General features: G+C 41.5%; 1 protein-coding gene across 1 annotated transcript in view; it reads right to left on the reverse strand.

Annotated features, from left to right (window-relative positions):
- The window catches only part of PRDM5 (PR domain containing 5), a 136,339-nt gene that overhangs the window by 106,896 nt on the left and 6,235 nt on the right, over positions 1–23,208 (reverse strand). The window contains exon 2 of the mRNA XM_004686487.1: positions 2,617–2,739. Coding sequence (XP_004686544.1) covers positions 2,617–2,739 — 123 coding nt within the window. The remainder of the gene's footprint in view (positions 1–2,616; positions 2,740–23,208) is intronic.

The following is a 23,208-nucleotide window of genomic DNA, read 5'->3' on the forward strand; positions in this document are numbered from 1 at the left end:
CTACAGATGGAAAAGAAGTAACAGCAACAGGAAGATCTCTCAAACTAAGAGACATCAGGAAAATGTAAAATCATTATTTAAGCATGAGGAGAATCAACCTTCAGTAGATTCTTTTCTGCAAAGCAATGGTTTCGCCTAAAGTAAATTCCATGTGTTCTATAGGCATTATTGACTACAGCAACATTTACAAAGAGACTTTTAAACTGAGTCTGCAAATGAAAACTATGAGATACACTGAGGAATCTGTGAAATGAGGTTGCCTTAGGAAACCAAGAAAAAATATAAAAACACTTGAAAATATTAAAGTGTGCACATTTAAGGAAAGATAAATGTAAACTTGTGGTTGGATCGATACTTATCGTGAAGGATCTGGAAAGTGGTTCAAATACCTGGTTGCCAAAATAGCCTATGTTCCATCCCAACCCGATCCTTTGGTAAGTCATCTCTCTCATTTATCTATACAAAACAAGACAGCAATCACACTGGTTATTCAATACTTATTTGTACTGAAAGAATTTGGTTTGTGAATAACATCAGGAAACCGGATATTTAGATAACTGTGTCTTCTGGTTACTTTTCTGGGCCCTCCCTGGTGGCGCAACGGGTTAAAGCACAGCACTAAGAAGCTAAAGCCACTTCAGCATGAGTTCGATCCCCGCTCCAGAGCTGACCCAGATGGCATGGCAGGCCTCTCCTGACCTGCCCAGGGCTCCCCTTAGCAGTGTACATCATTGATCTGCCTGTTCTGCTCCCCACTCTGTCTCTGGTGAATCCTCTTGCACCTTACAATTCTGGCCTACACCCCAGGTCTAATATTCATAAATAAATAAAAATAAATCTTAAATAATAATAATAATAATTCTGTGCATTTTCCTTCCTGCCACTGTGGGTTTTGTACTCAAATTGAGTGAAATCAGCAAAACCCTCAGCAAATTCTTACACTCTCACAACTTTTGAACACAAGCTTTGAACATAACTGAGATACAGGAGACACTTTCCGAATTGTGCATACACGAAACACTTAAAGAAAAGTGACTTCTCTTATTCTTTCACCTTTTCTTTAGTTGCTACCCAACTGTAACATTGTTCCAACACAGGCTATCTGAGAGATGGTCCAGAAGGGTCCAGATCATTTCTTGAACATTATTTTGGGTGTTTCTGTGATGGTGATTCTGCATACGATGAACATGTAAACAGGTGGGCTTTTATAACATACGGTGTGGATGGGTCAGAATTGAAAGATGACACCACATGGTAACCCTCTATGTGGAGTACAGAGAAACTAAACAGAGCCCCCCCGTGGGGGTGCAACGGGTTAGGACGCAGCACTGCAATCTGGCCGCAGCCACTTCAGTGCAAGTTCGACCCCTGGCCAGGGAGGTGACCCACATGGCACAGCAGACCTCTCCCGTCTCACCCACTGCCCCCTCAGCAGTGCACTTCACCAATCTGCCCGTTCTGCTCCTCACTCTGTCTCTGGTGAATCATCTCACAGCCCCTGCACCTTTGGTCTATATACATAAATAAAAAAATCTTTAATGGAAAAAGAAAGAAACCAAACAAGGGTGCAGAAGAAGATGAACTTTAAAGCTTTAAAGGCAACCCTTAGAAGCATCCAGAGGGATTGGGGGGAGGAGGGAGAAAAACAGGGTGTGGGGGGACACAAAGGACCATGGTGGAGGAGTCTGGGGGGATCAGTGGTGGTAGAGCAATGGTGACCACATCTCAAGAGGGCAATCCTACATTGTCGAAAACATCCAGGATGTAAAACAATATTGGCGGGAAGAAAGGAGGGAGGGATAGAGAGTGAGAATAAGAAAAGGGAAGGGAGAGGAGAGAGGAAGGAACAGAGGGAGGGAGGGATGAACTTCCCCCATTGAGAGATTTCTAAGGCCTGATGGTCTTCCAACTGGAATATTTGCTCTTCTGCTTGAAGGAGGACACTGGGCCTCCCTGGGCCCACAGCAGCCTGCAGGGCCTCAGCCATTAGCTCTTCCTTGTTCCATAGCAGCCTGTGACTTCTGGACTCCGCGTGGGGCATTGGCTTCGCAGATTTTGGCCTTGCCGCTCTTCACAAGCAAACGCGCCAATTCCTTAAAATAAATCTCGGTCTATCTCTGAGACAGGGGGGTTGGAGGGAGAGGTTAAAAATAAAGAGATGGACAGATCCTACTGATTCTGTTTTCTGATGAACACTGACTCATGCACGACCCTCAAGAAGTTCAACGTGTAATGCTGGACGGACACACAAGCAAACTGTGTCCAAGAAGCCTTTCCCAAATAATAACACAGAGTATTATGCTATGAGCTCAATAAGCCATCAAATAAAAAGAACTATCAATAAACACTCACCAAATGAATTAAAAGTACTTGAAAGCAAGATCAGCCAAGGACAATATCAGACCGTGTATTTCATTCCCTCAAGAATTCTCGTAAAGTGAGGGATCTGGTGTCAATTTACAGCGAGGCATGAGATGAGATGTCTCTGCTTTTATGAGTTAGTTATTGTTATTTGAAGCAGGTCATTGGGAAATAAATTTAAAACAGGGAGTACAGTTCTGAATGAGTTTGTTCTCTTCACAATGCCCACGACAAACAAGAAGCAAACAAGCTCACTTGAATGGCAGCCAGGTTCTTCTGCTCCTGAGACGGTGCCTCGTGAACAAAGCGCAGCCAGTTCGAGTGTCGCGGGTTGGTGGCATCCAAAATATAGAGAACTTCTCCCTTACTCCCCCGGACCTAAAACACAAAAAGTGTCAAAGGTGAGACTTGAAGTCAGCATTAGCCGTAGTGAACATATCAAGGGCAGGATAAGACACGTTTTCCCTAGTCCTTCTTGAGGGCAGGTGCTAAGGAGATGCCAGGTTGCTAAGCCCCCTGTCCCTCCCACATGCGTATGAATAGGAATTAGTATTTCACTGGGCAGAAGTCTGCGGGACTCACCAGTGCAATCACCTCTCAGAAGCATCCTGTGCTGATAGCTCTCTTCTAGTTGAAATTATTTTTGTGCGTATATTTTAACGTACGTGTTGCAGCTGTAATTGTTCGCGGCATACCATCATCGCAAGCACCCCCTTGTTTCCACCCCGAGGGTAGTGCTGCCTGGTTTTTCACTGAGGGCGGTGGAACAGGGCTGACTCTTCCACTTCCCTCTCCACCTGCTTACTGCCAACCAACCAGTGGAATCTGACCTCCGCTGCCCCACAATTTCATGCTTTTAACCAGCCGATGAATAAAGCCAGTTTCATTGTGTCTTCTCAAGACTGCTGGTGGCTGACTGAGGACAGGAGCTCCCGGCTTTTTGTCCATGCCATAAGCCCTCTTAATCAGATTTACCAACTTGTACTTGGAGGCAGGGGGTGGAGGGTGGGTGGGTAACTGCCAAAGGAGTACCTGGCATTCTTGATTTCAAATTGCTTCAAACCTAGCACCTGGCATTCTTGATTTCAAATTGCTTCCAACCTAGCTTCTCCAAAACCCTTGCTTATAAGTTACTGGCCACTTCCTCAGTTGAATAAAGTGCCTACCAATTGCATCCTCCAGTTCCCATTTTGAGTTTATATTCATTTCAAGTCCGGGAAAGGAAAAGGAATCGAGTAATTACCACTTCAGGACCATAACGCCATGGAACACAAATATAAAGACTTTAAATTCACCTTTGCAAACTTAGGGTAGAGAAAACCGTGTTTCAGATCTCTACATTTGCACTGTGAAATATAACACACAAATAACCTAATAAGATACCTATGTCCGTGACACAGATGGGCAACCACTCATTCACCTGACAGATCTTTACTGAGTTCCTACCTTGTGCCTGGTGCTACTGAAAGCAGAAAGCACTGGGAATGTTTCAGTGAACAATACAAAGCCTGACATCACAGCACTAAAGAGTAGCAGTGTCACAATACACAACTGCACTTTTTATTCAGCAGCAAGAAAAAGGAGATCTTAACCTTTAAGGCAAGGATGGATATTTATGATAATGAGGGCATTATGCTAACTGACATAATTCTGACCAAAAAAAGACAAATACCATACCATCTCCCCTATGTGTGGTATTTAATAAGACCAAAACAAACTAAAAACAAACAAAATCCCAAACTCAAGATACAGAGAACAGACTGGTGGTGCTAGAGATTGGGATGGCAGGAACAAAATGAGTAGAAGGAGTTAAAAAGTCCAGATTCCTGTTATAAAATTAAATAATCATGAGAATGTAATGTACAGCATGGTGCCTGGGACTATTAATGTTTTATTATAAATCTGAAAATTTCGTTATGGAAAAAAAAATACTGTAACAACATGCAGTGTTGGGTATTAGACTTAATGGAGTGAGAGCTTCACAATATATACAACCATCAAATCGTTGTGTTGTATCCCTGAAATGCATAAAAAGTTCTATGTTGATTATTATCTATTAAAAAAAAAAGAAAAATTTATAAGGATAGAAAAGTACAGAATCACATCAGGTCAAGGTTTGTGCTGAAGCCAAGGAGAAGTAAACGGCAAGGGAATAGGGCTGTGTGGACAAGGTGGTCAGACATTCCCTCTGCCTGGCGTCCTGCCACAAATTCTAAATGAAAGCAGGAAGAGACTATGAAACTATGACAGAACGATTTATACACCTATATTCATAGGAGCACTACCCACAATAGCCACACCATGGAACCCACCTATGTGGGTAAGGCCAGAGACTGGATAAAGACACCGTGAAATACATATCTCAATGGAGTACTACTCAGCTTTGGGACAAAATGCATGGATCTTGACATAATTATGCTGAGAGTGAGATTATGCTAATTCAGAGAGTGAAAGGTGGTCTCACTTACTTATGAATACAAATAACCACTGGTGAAGCACAACAAAAACAACTGTTAGACTCTGTGAAAAATATACTGTTTCCCAAAAGGGGTGGGAGGGGAGGAAGAGGGAAGAAGAGAGGGAAGGTGATAGAGAGTGGCACTGGAGTTTGGGTGACAGGTGAGTAAAGCACATGTACACACAGTTATACATAAGTGTAAACAATCTCAAAGACTGACACTGCAAAATTCTAACACAGATTGTCCAGGAAAGTGTACAGTCCATCTGTTCCCACTGTCTCCTGTGCTGCCAAGTTTCTCAGCATCCTGTTGGACAAGCATTCTCCATAGCCATTTAAAAATCTCTCATGAAATGCCAGGCCCTCGCTGGGAAGGAGGAATTTAACTTTTGAAATTACAATTCCTAAAAGAACATTTTAGGGCTATAAATACCTCATATTTGTAAGCTCATACGTTTAGCTGTGAAGCGATGGAAATTTATACTTCTTGTTACATAACAGACTCACACTAAGAAGATTTACTTAAAATGAAAGCAGTGGGAGGTTTGTACTGCCTTCCAGCTTCCCTCAACTCCAAAACCTCACTGCCCACTAAGTATTGACAGAAAGTCCAGCAATAATGCTGAGACCCATTGTTCTATACTTTTTCTCAAAAAGATACACTGGTTCACATTCTTTAAAGCAGAATAAATAGGTAATTTTACATATTTGGGTATAAAGTCTCCCCTCCAGGTTCCTCTATAGCTACACTAACAAAACTGTAAATTAACAAAAGTTGAAATTAAGTAGAGCAGGAAACAATGCAACTAGATGTTCCTGGGAGAGCTGAAAGTTAAGTTTCATATGGAGCACAAAAGATGCCAAATAGTCAGAGCAATCTAGACCAAAAAAGAGCAGTAGTACCACACGCTCAGATTTCAAACTATACTACAAAGCTATAGTAATCAAAACAGTATGTAACTGGAATAAAAACAGACACAAATGAATGAACTAGAATTGAGAGGCCAGAAAAAAACACTTTTATGGACAGCAAATCTACAACAAAGGAACCAAGAATACAATCAAGAAAGGAAATTCTCTTCAATAAATGGTTTTGGGAAAAGCAGACAGCTACCTGCAAAAGAATGAAACTAGGTCACTATCTCATACCATACACAAAAAAATACCTCTAAATGGAGAAAAATTTGGATTAAGATATGAGCAAAAATATATAAATACATATACAATAAAACATAGGAGCATATTCCTTGACAATGCCAGGAACATCTAGTTGCATTGCTACCTGCTCTACTTAATTTAGATTTTTGTTAATTTATAGTTTTGTTAGTGTAGCTATAGAAGAACCTGGGAGACTTTATACCCAAATATGTGAAATGACCTATTTGGCATCTTTTGTGGCTCCATTTTATGGTTTCACAGATGTGTTTGAGGATTACTGCAACAGGAAGAGAAACAAAAACACATATGAACAAATGGGACTAAATCACATTAAACAGCTTCTACAGAGAGAAAGAGAACCTTATATCACTGAAACAAAAAATACCCTACTGAAAAATATGTACAGACCATACATATGACATGTGTCTGATGTCTAAGATCTACAAAGAACTTGCACAAGTCAACAAAAAGAAAAGAAAACAGACACTTCTCCAAAGAAGACATACAGATGGCCAACAAGCATAGGAAAAAATGTTCGTCAGGTAATGGGAATACCACCTCACACTCATGAAAACTGCCCATATCAACTGGAAACAACTGTTAGCAAGGATGTGAAGAACATGAACTCTTGTATGCTGCTGGTGGGACTGTAGACTGATCCCTTTGAAAAACAGTATGGAGATATCTCAAAATGTTAAAAATACATCTACCATGTGGTCCAGCAATTATACTTCTAGATAACTACCCAAAGAATGCAAAAACACTAATTCCAAAGGATCTATGCGCTGCCATGCTCACTGTAGCAATACTTACAATAGCCAAGTTATGAAAACAACCTAAGTGCCTAAGGACAGATGAGTGGATTGAGAAAACATGCTGGAAATACACAATGGATTACTACTCAACTATAAAAAAAGGGGATGATCTCTTGTCATTTTTAACATGAACGGAGGGGGTAACATGAGGTAAATAAATGAGGAGAAAGATAAATACCAGATGGTTTAACTCATATGTGAAATATAGAGAAACAAAATGAAGAGGCAGACAAAACCAAACCACAAACAAATCCTAGAAATCTGACTGTAGCACTGAGGCTTCTGGGGGAAGGGGAGAGAGAGCAGAACAAGGTGGGGAAAGTGACCCCCACCTTGGACTGAGGACTCAGAGTGCCTTAAAGTTAGGTGAGATGTGGTAACAATACATTCAAAGAGTGCGATCCTATATCTCAAACCTCATACACTGCTGTAAACTACTGTTACCGCCATTTAAAAAAAAAAAAATTAGGCCTTCCCTGGTGGCGCAGCAGGTGAAAGCACAGCACTAAGAAGCTTAAGACACTTCCGCGTAAGTTCGTTAAAAGCTAAAGCCACTTCATCATGAGTTTGATCCCCACCCCAGAGGTGACCCACATGGTGTGGCAGACCTCTCCTGACCCCGCCCACTGCTCCCCCCAGCAGTGTATTTCGTCCATCTGCCTGTTCTGCTCCCTCCTCTGTCTCCGGTGAATCCTCTCACCCTCCGCATCAATGGCCTGCATCCCAGTTCTGTACGAATAAATAAATAAATCTTTAAAAAAAAATTTAAATCAATAACTGTTAAAATCCACACAGTGGAGGCCCTCCCTGGTGATGCAACAGGTAAGAATGCAGCACTGCAAGCTGGCTGCAGCCACATCAGTGCAAATTCGATCCCAGCCCCAGTGGTGACCCACATGGCGCGGCAGACCTCTCCTGACCCGCCCACTGCTCCCCTCAGCAGTGTACTTTGTCGATCTGCCTGTTCTGCTCCCCACTCTGTCTCTGGTGAGTCCTCTCACCACCCCTGCACCTCTGGCCTGCACCCCAGTTCTGTATACATATATAAATCTTAAAAAAAAAAAAATCCATGCAACGGAACTAGCTTCCTGTAAGGGTACAGCACCGGCCTTCTCACGGCATACTTCAGCCAGACAGCCGAGCACTACTCACTGAAACTAGCTAATAGGTCCTCTTCATCATGTATGTTACTCCGTATTGAAGCACAATATATATCAGATGTGTTTCCTTTGGAATTATTTCTTCAAAGATGTGAAATGTAACAAAGATTTCTCTGTGACTTATTACAGTAAGCACATTTTACTAGGGGCATTGTTTGTTCTTATACATTTCAGCTTCCTCCAGGCCCCTCCGCTCCAACAATGTTCATGACTCAGTTTTAGTCACTCATTTTCCCTCTCAGTCCATTACATGCAGGGAGGCACTTTCTGGTCCTCTATGACCTTCTCCAGCTGAAGATAAATATACAATTTAATTTTACATTAAAATTTTTATGAAGTAAAGTCTGTCACTTTCAAGACAACCAAATTTATACACTGATTTACCATGACTCATATGCTCATCACAAAACTATCAATAGGCAGCCAGAGACTATAGTCGCCTACGTATTTATATTCGTAATAAACATTTTACTCGTTAGCTGAGGCACTGCCTGTTTATTTTATTCTAAACACCTTTATGCCAGCGACTTTAAGTTCTACATAACCTTTGTGGGCTGTTTTCTCTACCGTTCCAGTGGCTGGCCAACTCTCCATTCCTGTCTTCAACACTTCACTAAAGCCAGTGGATTATCTGCTCACACTTCTATCATCCTACCCTAACCACAGCATTTTCCACACCAAAATATCTAAAAGAGGCATCCAAGGATAATTTAACCCATACTTCCTCTTCCCAGAGAAACCAAATTAAAAACAAAACAAAACAAAACCACTCTCAGTGGTGGCACAGGGATTAAAGTCTCAGCACTATCAAGCTATCTCCACCCATTGTGGCATGAGTTTGATTCCCGGCCAGGGAGCTGACCCACATGACGCAGCAGACCTCTCTTGTCTTGCCCGCTGCTTCCCTCAGCAGTGTGTTTCAGTAGATCTGCCTCTTCTTCTCCCCACTCTGTCGCTAGTGAATCCTCTGCATTCTCCCCATTATCCTCCCTGGCACCTCTGGCCTGTGCCCTAGTTCTTGTATGCATAAAAAAATAAATCTTTAAATATATACGCGTGTGTGTGTGTGTGCATAATCTGTTCTTTGTTAAATTGAGTCAATTATGTAGACTTAGAAGCTTAATTATTATTTGGATGGTGAATTCTCACCAAAGGGTCCAGTATTACCCTCATTTAATTTGAGTATTCCCAATACTCAAGGAATTTGTCATTCACTCCACAGATGTCAACAGCGGTCAAGGGTAAAGCTGATGAGCCAGACTTGTTACCAGATGGGGCAAAATGTAACCAGTAGAATTTTATTCAGCATATGATAAAATTAAAATCAAATGACAGCAAAATATAACAACAGGCCCAGGTATGTTAAACTGAAAGGTGTATTTACTAAAGAAAATACACCTCCCTTTCTATCTTGCAACACAGCCTTTCAAGGAAGGCAGTTTTAAGCACCAAGATTCAGATTTATGGATATCTGAAGAGCACAAAATGCCCCCCTATCACATTCTTGCATTCAAGTTAGCAGGCATTCTTTCTGCAGGAATTTTTTTTTTTTTAAGATTTATTTATTTGTGCATACAGAACTGGGGTACAGGTCAGAGGCTCAGGGATGGCAAAAGGCTTCACCAGAGACAAAGTGGGGAGCAGAACAGGCAGATGGACGAAGTACACTGCTGAGGGGAGCAGCGGGCGGGTCAGGAGAGGTCTGCCGCGCCATGTGGTCACCTCCAGGGCAGGCAGAGATCGAACTCATGCGGAAGCGACTTTATCTTCTCAGTGCTGTGCTTTAACCTGCTGCGCCACCAGGGAGGGCCTCTGCAGGATTTTTTAAGTGAAGTAAGGTCCCCTGTGCTGCATCCAATGTTTAATTAATCAGGCTTGAGATCTTCAGGAGCATCGAAAAGCAAGTGTGTTCAGTAATCAATTCTGACAACACAGTGTTGTCACATTTAAACCAGAGAGAAGCACACTTTCAGAAATAGGCAAGAATCAGCAGTAGGAAAATGTAGCACAAGTTTCTAAGCAAAAGGTATTTTTTTTTTTACTTGATTTTAAAAGGATGCTTCAGTTCTTGCTTGCTTTGGCACGCCAACACACACATACACACATACTGCTACCTACTTCTATCTCTCCTCCCCCCAACCCCGTAGTATTAATAATCCTCCCCCATGGATTCACCATCTTCGTATGGAAAAGCAGATAGAAAAAAAAAAAAAATATATATTTATATATAAATATATATATATATACTTCTATTCATCTGTTCACTGAAAAGCATCCAGAAATATACACAAAGTAGATTAAAAGGACTAACAGTCTCTTTCTCATTACCAATATTTAGTGCCCTAAATACTCCCAACTAAAAGAATTTTTAGAGCAGTAAAAACGCTGGATTAGAAATCAAAAAGCCAGGTGTTATCCAACCTCCACCTGTATCACAGTGAGTCATTTCTTCTCACTGAACTGGCCCATGGCCTCTTTATATTTTTAATTGATGTAACCTTGCTTGGTTAAGTTTTTTTTTTTCTTCTATTTTTAACTATCACTGCTTTCTTTTCCTTTTAAAAGTTCAAAAATATTTTGAGAAGTAATAAGAAATTTAATATAAAACTCTGAAAGCAAAACATGTCTTTCAAAGTACTTTAAAAATTACACAGTGTGGCCCTCCCTGGTGGCGCAGCGGGTTAAAACACTGCACTAAGAAGCTTAAGCCACTTCCGCATGAGTTCGATCCCCGCGGTGACCCACATGGCGCGGCAGACCTCTCCTGACCCGCCCGCTGTTCCCCTCAGCAGTGTACTTCGTAGATCTGCCTGTTCTGCTCCCCACTCTGTCTCTGGTGAATCCTCTCACCCTCCGCATCTCTTGCCTGTACCCCAGTTCTGTATGAATAAATAAATAAATCTTTAAAAAAAAAAAAAAATACACAGTGTATGACCCTCCCTGGTGGCACAGCAGGTTAAAACACAACACTGAGACGCTAAAGCCACTTTCACATGAGTTCAATCCCCGCCTGCCCCAGAGCTGACCCACATGGCGCCGGAGACCCCTCCTGACCTGCCCACTGCTCCCCTCAGCAGTGTACTTTGTCAGTCAGCCTGTTCTGCTTCCCACTGTCGCTGGTGAATCCTCTCACTACCCCTGTACCTCTGGCCTGTATCCCAGTTCTGTATGCATAAATAAATAAATATTTATTAAAAAAAATTTTACACAGTGCAAAGGAAATCCTCTTTCCCCACAGTTCATGAGACAGACATACAAATGTATGCCACCATTCCCTTCTACAACTTTACATATTTGTTCAGATATTCAAATGACATTGGCATTTCTGCAGACAAGGGTTTAATCACATAGACAAGGTAACACCTATGTAGCCAACATCAGCTTATATTCAGCTTATATTCATTATGTTCTGCGGAGAGCATGGACAATTTTGTGTAGAACTATGGTGGTATCTGTTAGGACTACTTCATGGCTTTTCTTTGTTTTCCTTTTAGTTTTTGTCAGCATTGCAATAGAGGTGACTTCTCTATAAATGGTTTTAGTGGAGAACTAGGAAACTTAGTATAAAGTCAGCATTATTTTTGACAGTTCGGTAACATCCCCAGGTCCTACAACGATGTGCAAAACTACAAATGTGATAAATGTTTTATGCATCTGGGTGGCCCAATTTTTTTTTTAACTTTTATTGATTCTCCATGCTAGTTTATTTTTAAGATTTATTTACTTATGCATAGAGAACTGGGGTACAGGCCAGAGGTGCAGGGGCAGTAACAGGACTCACCAGAGACAGAGTGGGGAGCAGAACAGGCAGATCAAGGAAGCACACTGCTGAGGGGAGCAGCGGGTGGGTCAGGAGAGGTCTGCTGCACCATATGGGTCACCTCTGAGGCGGGTTTGAACTCACACTGAAGCAGCTGCAGCTCACTTGCAGTGTTGTTCTCTAACTCACTGCCCCACCAGGAAGGGCCCAGTGTTGCTCAATTTTTCATACACAGGTGAGTAGCACACAGTGGTAAAGGCTTAGAACCAACTTGCCTTGGAAAGTTTTCCCAATGGTATAATAGTACAAACCAAGGTGACCTGAATATTTGTAAGAATAAAACAATAAAAGGATAGGTAAGATGTGCTAAATATGAATGAACAAGTTTTACTGACAAAATTCTAATCATCACATATGAAATCATTTGCAAGTTGGTCATGCAAATATCAATGTTAATTCTCTAAAGTCCAGAGTATTGGTGAAATTTTTAAAAGATGCTTTGCATCTGAAAAATTCTTTGCAAAGGTTATATGGAAACACTGAGTAGTGTCACTGTGCCATCCACAGGGAAAACAAGCCATTTTCCTATCATCCTGACTACCTGACCCAAGTTTATCTGCTGTTGTCATGGTGTTTTCATTTTTTCCCTAAATCTACAATATTTTTACAACTACTAAAAAGGAATCTCCCTCACCCATGATCATCTAGTTGTATTCTCTTCACTCACATCTTCTAAATGTCGAAAACTCAAAGTGAAGAAATTAATCATCTCAGCATAAAAATGCACCTCAGGCAACAAAGTTTATCCCTATTCCTGCAGGTCAGCCTTCCCCAGCTGATATTCAGACAAAAGCGTAGTTCCATGCTGACTGATTCTAGGGCATAACACCGCGGATCAATAAACACTTACTGACCAACGTTTCCTGCATGTACATTTTTCCATGTAGCTATAACAGCGACCAATGGAATTCTAGAATACGGTTTCTTTAATCATGCAACATCTATAGCGTAAATGAGAACACAGAAAACATAAAACAAAAAGCCTCCAGAGCAAGATACTGATTATTATCAAGGGTATGTGAATGATTCTCATTCATTCCAAAAACACGTAGAGATATGAGTGGACAGTAACCCATAGAGCAGGGCCTGAGGAAGAGCTGATTTTAGAGAAGTGAGTTTCAGAAAGATTCCAGAAAAGCAGATGGACAGATAGGGCAGGCTGGGCAGGAGAGATTCATGCTTTGAAAGTCTGGCTTGGAGAACCATCCCTTGGCCAGCCAGTGGAAATGTGGGTTCTCAGGGTGCCCCAGTTAAGAGTCAAGTGTTAAGGGGGTGGGAAGTTCACTGTCCCAGGGCTATGAAGACAGTATGGTTGGTGCAGAACACCTGTTGGGCCTCTAGAAGTCTGGAATTCTGGTATCTGCCAGACAGAAAATGCCTATGTGATTCACCTTGCACAATGAACTTCTTACAGGCTTCTCTTTTCAGAAACATCACTGCATGTAACTGCATGAGTGTTACCAGGAAGACAAAGGGTGTTACCAGGAGAAGGAAAATCTGAAAATCCTCATGAGAGGAAGAGAGCGCTGGGTTCCTGTAGACTCAGCCCATGACCTTTGCCCTATTCAGCCTCATGCCATCACTTGGAGAAAGGTTAGTCATGAATACAACATGCTGTATGCCAGGAGTCCTTCCAGCAAGTCTCTGAATGTGACAGCGATCTGGGAATCCCCAACATGCAAGATAAGCTTAGCCCCAGGTGGTGAGCCAACAGGCTACAAAGATGTCTGCGTAACAGGCAGAAGGTCACGTCAAGGGCAACAGACTCAAACCTCAAACATATTTAACTCATATGCTTTAAACAATATCCATTTCACCAAAGGAAGAGAGAAATGAGAAAAAAAATCAAGGAATGGAAAAAACTGTAAATATTAAGGACCATTCTTTTTCATGGCCCATAACTTTAATTACATGAGATTGTGGCTTCATGAATTAGAACCACAGCTCTGCATAAGACCGGGGAAGGGGAGCAATTCTGATGGAAGGAAAAAGAACTAAATAGGCTATTTCAACCTAGCTGTGAATTAACGAGGCTTGGAGATTGCGAATGGCTATGAAAAATGGAAGCCATAAATAACTACGAAATAAACACATAAAACACAACAAATATCTGTGATTGAGGTATGGGCTAAGGAAAGGGTTGCAAACACCCCAAAACTGTAAGCCTCAGTAGAGAGTCTCATAGATGACCATGGAAACTATGAATAACAGCACATAGAAGAAGGCAGGCCTGGCACTTGGCTCAGTAATTTTCCTAGATGAAAGGGAGACCTACCAAGAAGTATGCTTCTGAAATTAAATAACAGTGCTGAGAATAAATGAAAGACGGAAGTAGGAAGTGTCGACCGAAAGCTGGTACCCAACACCTGAAAACCATAAGACAGGAGAAAATCCAAGAGGGCAGCCCTCTGAGGAGTCTGAATTCAAGTCAGACAAAACCAGACAGAGAGGCATACTTAAGGTGATGAGGGAGGGAAGAGAGAAACCACAAAATTTAAAGTATTTATGTTACATGCATGCAAAGAGAGAAAGCAGAAGCCCCTTTATAAATCCTCTTCCCACACACGCACCCTACAGGTGTGGGGCGGGACTGGAAAATGATCCCCAAACCTCCATGTGTTAGTGAAGCCAGAGACAGCAGACACTAGAACAGGATCCTCACGGCATTCAGAGAAGGCCCTGGAGGGCCACAGAAGAGCACAGAGAGGATAAGTTACAATACACCCTCCCAGCAAAAAAAACAGGTCTTCTCCAAGAAGCCAATCTCTACTTGCTCCTAGAAGATTTAGGCTCCACGCTCAATTTCTAGAGAAAGATCGTACTTCCTCCATCTAGAGATGAGCAGGGGACTTACTTGGAAGGGGCCAGAGCATCCATGTGCTACATGCCTTTCTCTTTCGAGAGTTCATTTTCCAGACCTCTGCCAAGAGGCTCAAGTTGCCAGGAGGCAGGATCACTACAGTAGAAATATCTACTGTAGACCAAGCTGTGTCTGGCATCAATAACTGTCCTGGCAACAGAGGTCTGGTGAGGAAGGAGTCCAAACCCAGGACACAAATGCCGCAGCAGAGAATGTTTTCTGATAAAGCAAGCTGGGGCTTTCCCCTTGATCTGATTTCTCACAGCTGGCATTACATGCATGGGACAAAGGGAGAAACAGGAATGAGAACTCCCCCTGGAGGAGAACGTGGACGCTGAGGCCATTCATTTCTCTCTATATGTCCTGACTACTTGCTTTTACCTTCCTGTGCTTTAATTCTAACATTTTAAAGAATGAACCCAAACCCCAGGCAGCCCAGTGTGAACCCCCATAAAAGCAGGACCCAACACCCATGCATGACTTCTCTACCTGCCACTATGCTATGTAACCCCCAGTATGCTGCACCCCCAGGACTTGTGAGTAATCGCCCTAAACCTCACCCAAAAGGAAGGTACAGGCCTGGCCCAGCCGTCTAGGAACACACCCACTCGGGGGAAGAGGGCTCACACTTGCGCCCCAGAGATGCTCAGAATTTACAAGTCACAAGGATGAAAGGCTCCATTTAGATCAGTACCATGTCAGCTTTGCTGAGCATGTGTTCTGGGTTTAGTTGGATGTGTTCTGTGAAAGCTGACATGTGAAAGCCAAAGATCCTACTTAAAAGAACAAATAACAACAAATGTTGGCAAGGATGTGGAGAAAAGGAACTCTCCTACAATGCTGGTCGGAATGCAAACTAGTACAACCACTATGGAAAGCTATGTGGAAGTTCCGTGTGATCCAGCAAGTCCACTCCTAAGGACCCACCCAAGGGACACAAACACATTAATTCAAAATGACACCTGTACCCCTATATTTATAGCTGCACTATTTACAGTAGGGAAGATGTGGAATCATCCCAAATGCCCAAAAACAGATGAATGGATCAAGAAGATGTGGTGCATATACACTATGGAATATTACTCAGCAATCAAAAAAGATAAAACATGCCATTTGTGGCGACATGGATGAAGCTGGAAGGGATCATGCTTAGTGAAATAAGTCAGACAGAAAAAGAAAAATACTTTTTCTTGGTTTCACTCCTAGCAGGAGCTAAGGAATTGGAAAAAGGGGGGGGGGTGTAATAAAGTAAAAACGAAAATCAACAATAACTGTTCTGGCAACAGAGGCTTGGTGAGGAAGGCATCCAAACCCATTCTGCAGGGGTGGAGAGGGGAATGGGCTAAAAAATGGTGCGGGAAGAGCACATGGGTGAATTGGTGGTGGGACATTAACGGGATTACAACCGAGGTGAAAAAATGTACAAAATGAAGAATGGTGTAAAAAACTACATACATACATACATATATGTATATATATGCATATATATATACATATATGTGTATACATATAAACACACATGTAATAAAAATAATAAAGAAAAAACAAATAACAGTGACATCAGCTAACCATTGTTGAGTGTTGAGTATGTGTCAAGCAATTTTCTATAAGCACCTTTATATAGTTATATAACTGGCTCCTCTAAGCAACCATATGGAGCGGGGGCTATATACTGACCAGGTTAATAGATGAAGAAACTAAGGCACAACTAGAACAAAGAGCAGATTCAAGCAGGACCCTCGCCATGGGGACGTGGGTGAACCCTGGCTCAAGAGTTGTCACTCTGGCAATCCTGCTGTTTCTCACCTTTTGGAGCCTGACCTGGTCACAGGAGCTACTCAGCAGATTCCTCTGGCTGGTGCACAGAGATGTCAGAGCGCTGGAAGCATAAGATGAACCTGACATGTGGGTGGTTCTCCATTGCTGAGATGGGCAGGTCACAGGAAGCCCAAAAAGGCTCCAAGAGATCCAAGGATCTCTTGCAACAGAACCCAAGGACCTGTGTCTTACAACCTCAAGGAACTGAATGCAAGCAGCCATCTGAATGAGTTTGGAAGCAAACTGATACTCAGAACCTAGAACTAAGAACCCACCTTGACAGGGTCTTATAAGACTCCTAAGCAGAGGGCCCTAGGCCTCCTCAAACACAACACTGTAAGATCCTTAAAAGGGGCATTTTGGGAGGCCCTCCCTGGTGGCGCAGCGGGTTAAAGCACAGCATTGAGAAGCTAAAGCCACATCTGCATGAATTCAATCCCCGCCTGCCCTAGAGGAGATCCACATGGTGCGGCAGACCTCTCCTGACCTGCCTGCTGCTCCCCTCAGCAGTGTACTTGTCAATCTGCCTACTCTACTTCCTGCTCTGTCTCTGGTGACTCTACTCACCCCTGCACCTCTGGCCTGCACCCCAGTTCTGTATGCATAAATAAATAAATCTTAAAAGGGGGGGGTATTTTTTTATAACAGTTTATTTTTACATCATTTTGTACATTTTTTTTCCATCTTAATTGTAATTCCCATGGGTTTCCCATCACCATGTCACCTGTGTGCCATCAGCATAATACCGTGTACTTCCCTCCACACCCCCCCCATTTTTCCTCACTCTACCCCCACAAAATGTCTCTGGTATATGGCTGTTCATTATTCTTGTTATTTTCTCGCCTGGTCCATTATATTCCTGCTATGAGTGAAACCATCCGGTATTTTTCTTTCTCTTTCTGGCTTATCTCACTAAGCATGATCTTTTCCAGCTCCATCCAAGTTGCTGCAAAAGACATGTGTTTATCTTTTTGGTTGCTGAGTAATATTCCATTGTATATATGTACCACATCTTTCTAATCCAGTCATCTACTTTTGGGCATCTGGCTGCTTCCATGTTTTTCCAATTGTAAAAAAAGCAGCAATAAACATGGGATGCAGGGATCTTTTTCAATCAGTGTTTTTGTGTGTTTTGGGTAGATACCTAGGAGTGGGATTGCTGGGTTGTAGGGAAGCTCCATGTTCAGCAGTTTGAGGAACCTCCAAACAGTTTTCCATAGTGGTTGTACTAGTTTGCATTCCGGGAGGAAGGGAGCATTTTAAAGCCATTGCACACACGGTGATCCTTTATGGGCAAACCTAGAAATTAACATCCAATTTCTCATTCCAAAGTCTACATTCGTTTTCTATTACTGTATCTTAATTACCACAAACAAAGCAGCTTAAAACAAAAACTCACATCTTATCTCTGCTTAGGTTTTATGAGAAGCCTCTAGAAGAAACAGCAACCAGTTCAGTCATTGTTGCCCAGATTCTCATCCCCTAAAGCTTGTAGATAAGGGAGGCCCCAAGTTCTTTTTTTTTAGTTTAGATGACATGATAAATTACTTGTGATCTATAAATATGTTAGTTACATAAGTATGCAAAGGACTTAAGATAAGATAAATATCATGTTTAATGTGAAGAATTCAGTCTTACATAAAATGAAAGAAGAAGGCAAGGGAACCACTACACATTTATGTTTTTATCCAATTTAATACTAGTTTCTGGGTGACACAGAAAACCAGTTCCTCGACATTTCCACATACCCCATCTCGTCAATTTCCTCCACATGTCTTCAATTATGATATTTTACAGAACTATAGGATTGCCTGTCAGAGTATGTTCTCACCAAACTAGAGGCAACCGTCTCAAATAAGTTCAATTATTGCTGCTAAAAGTTATTTTCTTTAAAAAAAATTGTTTTCAATGCTTTTTGGAGTTCAGGTTCCCAGGTAAAGGTCTAGGGCCCTAGAGGTTAAAATTAGTGCTCAGACAGCCCATTAGAGTTCTTTCTCTCCACAAGCATGAAATAAATATATTATATGGATGACAAGCACTTTGGCAATGATGTCAAGGGAAAATTCAATGCCACAAAATTAAAGGAAAATACGCTCATTTACCTGGGAACAGGGGTTGGTAATATACTCACTCTGCAAACAGTTGTGCCACAGAATGAATCATGAAGGAGGAGGAATATCACACAGCAGTGAACAGGCACATCTCCCCCACCCCCATTTACATGCAGCCACCTTGGATTGCAACTCCCACCATGACATGAACTGAACTGTTGAATAGGAGGGAGGAGGAAAGAGATTCAGCTGGAGGAGGAAAAATGCAGTGAGGGACAGGTGGGGAAACTGGCCACTCCTGGTCTTTGACGGTGACATGGCAGCTGTCAGCTTGACTTTGTGGTGGACTATACAGTACATTTTATATTTCAGATCTCTCCTGTTCCAGCTCTCTGAGACCTCCTACCCCCTTTCCCGTGGTTCCCCACCAGAAGCTGCCTTAGACTTGAGCGAATCTTTTGGACCTCAGTCACCTGTTTTGGATGGAACTTTTTGACTGGGCATTTGCCCACGAGGCAAGGTGTAATTTCAGGGTCTGATCAGGAGTCTGTGATTTAAAATCCTATCCTTCCTCCCTTCCTCTCTCTCTCTCCCTCTTTCTCTCTCTCCACACACCAATAAAAGATTTTTCACACTAAGAGTCTGCTTCCTTTGCTTTTGTATGCACAACGGCCAAATCCTTCTAGGAAGTAACAGGGTACCCTCAGTTGTATGGTTACACAGACTCGGTAACAGGGTAACAGGGTACCCTCAGTTGTATGGTTACACAGATAGTAGCTATTCTGTAAAAGTACTGCTTAGTACTATAAATCCTAAGAAAACATTTTCTTCATGGAGAACTATTTCCAGACCCGTTAGGAACCTGGAAGCAAAGCCTATAGACATAAACAAGTTATCTAATCCTAAAATCTACAACCTTCTCTATCCATGCGAATATACTACTTCTCATTTGCAATCTATTCATTAAAATGCAAAGTAGAAGCAATATGAAAAATCAGCATAATATGTCCACACAGCCCTCCCTATGTTTTCAAATGTCTGAAATTTATAAAACACAAAATTACCATCTTAAATGTGGGTTTAAATATATGTATGTGTCTCAAATTATCTCAAGAGTCTGAAAGTAGATTTAAAAAAAAAAAAACATGATTCGTTAATCAAAAGTCAAAAGTTATAGAGTAACAAACAGGCACATCAAAACATTAATTATCTAAGCTGTCCTAAAAATTCTTCAAAGAACAAAGTACTTCGGAGTAGTCATTTATCATACAGTAAGGAAATTATAGGCCAAGTCATTAAGTGGAATTTATTCAAATCCATGAACATTAATCTTCTTTATTTAAAAAGAAACACGGAATTCCTCAGGTAGAGTTTTATGCAAACTTTCAGCAGCCTTTGGAGAACCTCTATTGTGTGCAAAACAATTACATGCACGTTAGTAATTCTGACTTGGAGAAAATAACATACCTAACTTTAGAAAAAACTTCATTAAATCACTTTTCTGCATTAAACATAAATTAGAGCTGCAGTTTGTTACTAAAACAGACCCAAACTAAGTCACCACACAATAGCTTAGCTGCTCAGATTCAGATAAATCAAGCTGCTCATAAAGTCTGTTGTTTTCACATTTAATGTACTATATAATAACAGCAAAACAGCTTGGCAAACATAAAAATGTAAACCACCCTGTATATAAACAGAGCCTGTGTTGCTATAATATTTAAGAATCAACAGATGGTTGGCATCAGAAGACTGGCACAGATAGCAAAAAAAAAAAAAAAAAACTAGAGAGACAAATTGAACAAGGTACATTTGAACTTCATTTCCCATTCTGGAGGGCGAAAAACCCTCATGTCTTCATACAAGTGATCTGGAAGCTCTGTAAGTGTGTAAGTAAGTATCAGGCCTTGGGAAATAGTCAGCACATGCACACATGAACTACAGAATATTTAAAAACTGGGCCCTCGCTGGTGGTGCAACGGGTTAGGACGCATCACTGCAAGTGAGCAGCAGCTGCTTCAGTGCGAGTTTGATCCCCCACCCCAGAGGTGACCCACACGGCTCAGCAGACCTCTACTGACCCGCCCGCTGCTCCCCTCAGCAGTGTACTTCGTCGATCTGCCTGTTCTGCTCCCCACTCTGTCTCTGGTGAGTCCTCTCACCATCCCTGCACCTCTGGCTTGTACCCAGTTCTATATGCATAAAATAAATAATTTTTTAATCGAATAAAAAAGTAAATCCAATTGTGTGATCCAGTTATCTCACGTCTAGGTATATACCCAAAGGAAATGAAAGCAGGATCTGGAAAAAATGTGGGCACACCCACGTTTATAACAGTGCTATCATAATAACCAGGGGGGAAGCACACCCCAATGTCCACCTGTTGAAGAATAGATGAACACAATGCAATACACAAATACAACAGAATAATACTCAGCCTTCAGAAAAGGCAATCCCATCAAGGATTTCCATGCTATGACAGAGATGAAATTTCAAAATATTACACTAAATAAAATTAGCCAGTCCTAGAAAGACAAATGTTGTTTGGTATCACTTACATGAGACATTTATTATATTTATTTATTTATTTATTTATTTATTTATTTTATTTATTATGCACATCAGAACTGGGGTACAGGCCATGGATGTGGGAGGGGACGGGGGAAGAGGATTCCCCCAGAGCCAGAGAGGGGAGCCGAACAGGCAGATTGACTGGAATACACAGCTGAGGGGAGCAGTGGGGAGACAGGAGAGGTCTGCTGGGCCCTGTGAGTCGAAACTCAGGTCACAACTGTGCCAGCATGATAGCGCTGAGACTTAACCCTAGGCCCAGTTCACAGAAACGGAAACTGGAGTAGTGGGCTGGGCCACGGTTCAAGAGAAGGAGAGAAAAGACAGTTGTTTAAGGCGAACCCTTTCAGATATGCAAAGATGAAAACTTTCTGAAGATGTGTTTTAAATCGCTCTAACTCTACTGAACTTCACCCTTCAAAAAGGATTAAAACATAAACTTCTTAGTACATGATTTTCCTCCAAATTTAGAAAAGTGAGAAAGTATTTCTGCCCCACCCTTTCCCCAGCTCACACATTCACAGAGCTCCAGATATCTATTCACTCATTTTCACGAATCTTTGATAAAAAGCATTGAATGGGCAGAAACAAAGCAGGAGCTACTTTTTAATTAAAATCCAAACTCTGGCTGTAAGTGGTGAAAACATCCTGAATCAATCCTTCCAACCTCACTAGTCCCAGCCAGCGGTTCTGCATCTTATACACAGTTATCATGAGAGCCAGAGAGAAAATGTTTCATGAAACCAAAAGTTATAATATATATGGGACATCCTTGGGTGTCCACAATTATCAGTAATCACATGTTGGCAGAAAGGAAGCTCTCCACAGCCACTGCAGCACGAGTTCGATCCAATCCCTGGCCAGGGAGTGACCCACATGGCACAGCAGACCTCTCCTGTCCCACTTACTGCTCCCCCCAGCAATGTGTTTCAGTCAGTCGGCCTGTTCTGCTCCCCACTCTGTCTCTGGTGGCTCCTCTCACCGCCCCCTGAACCTCTGGCCTGTACAGTTCTTATATGCACAAATCAATAAATCTTTCAAAAAAAAAAAAACCTTATTTGATAGTAGAACTGACTATATCATAAAATATCAATAGGTAAGAATAGCAAGGTCTAAAGTTAAAAGATGATACAAAGTAAAAACACTGAAAACATTTAAGACCATTAAATAATTTCCAGGTCTGATGTATGCTCCAAGTAAAATTATTGGAGATATAGTTGATGAAAAAATCTAGAGATTCTATTGATGGCAAATCTCAGAATCCCCAGGACATGAAGAATGCATGCAAAATTTTAGAAAAGTAAACCACCTTCCTTCTTTATTTCTACTGGAACTAGGATATATTCTGCTTTGCATAACTTTAGTAAAATATTGGCAGAAATTTACAAAACCAAGTGGGATTGGTTGAATCCAGATGAATCCAAAACAAACTCGTACAGGACAGTCACTTGTAAAACTCAAAATAGTTGTGACTCTTAAGACTTATCCAGAAAAACCTCATCTGAGAAAACCACACATAATTTATTATAAATGAAAAATGCATTCTTCTTTTCATAAGAAGCAAAAAGACTGACTCACTAAAAAGGATTCCGGAGCTAACTGTGAGACAAGGTGGTTTCAACAAGTCAGAGTCCAGAATCATAACCTTAGCAAGGAGAACATGATATAGTAGGTTCAACTATAATTTTATAGCACAAAATAAATAGAAGACTGTTCCCCAAACATAAGTGACCTTTACAAGGAGCAAATAGCTTACTCCTCAAAAACCCATCTTCTGAGCAAGGCTACTTTTATGTACCACATCAGTGGAGCTGACCAGCCAGGGGAAGAAGCAAGGTATCATTTATTTAGACCAGATCATTAATGCAGCCAGCTGCTGTGAAAACCACATTCTGTTCCTGGGATAACTTTCCAAGTCAACAGCCTGCTGCTTTTCCACTCCTTGTACTGGCCTTTAACTCTAGGCTACTTGAAGATGATTTTAATTAAAATAACCTTATCTTCATGTAAAATAATCAACTTCATGTAAACTGCGCAAGAAATCATAACATGTGGTATGTAAGAATTTCCGGTCATGTGACAGACAAGAAGAACAAAGTAAGGAAATAGTTAGAATAGCTAGTTAAAATAAAACTG

Source organism: Condylura cristata, unplaced genomic scaffold (assembly GCF_000260355.1).
Source record: "Condylura cristata isolate star-nosed mole 26May11 unplaced genomic scaffold, ConCri1.0 scaffold00021, whole genome shotgun sequence".
In the NCBI taxonomy this organism is placed as follows: Eukaryota; Metazoa; Chordata; class Mammalia; order Eulipotyphla; family Talpidae; genus Condylura; species Condylura cristata.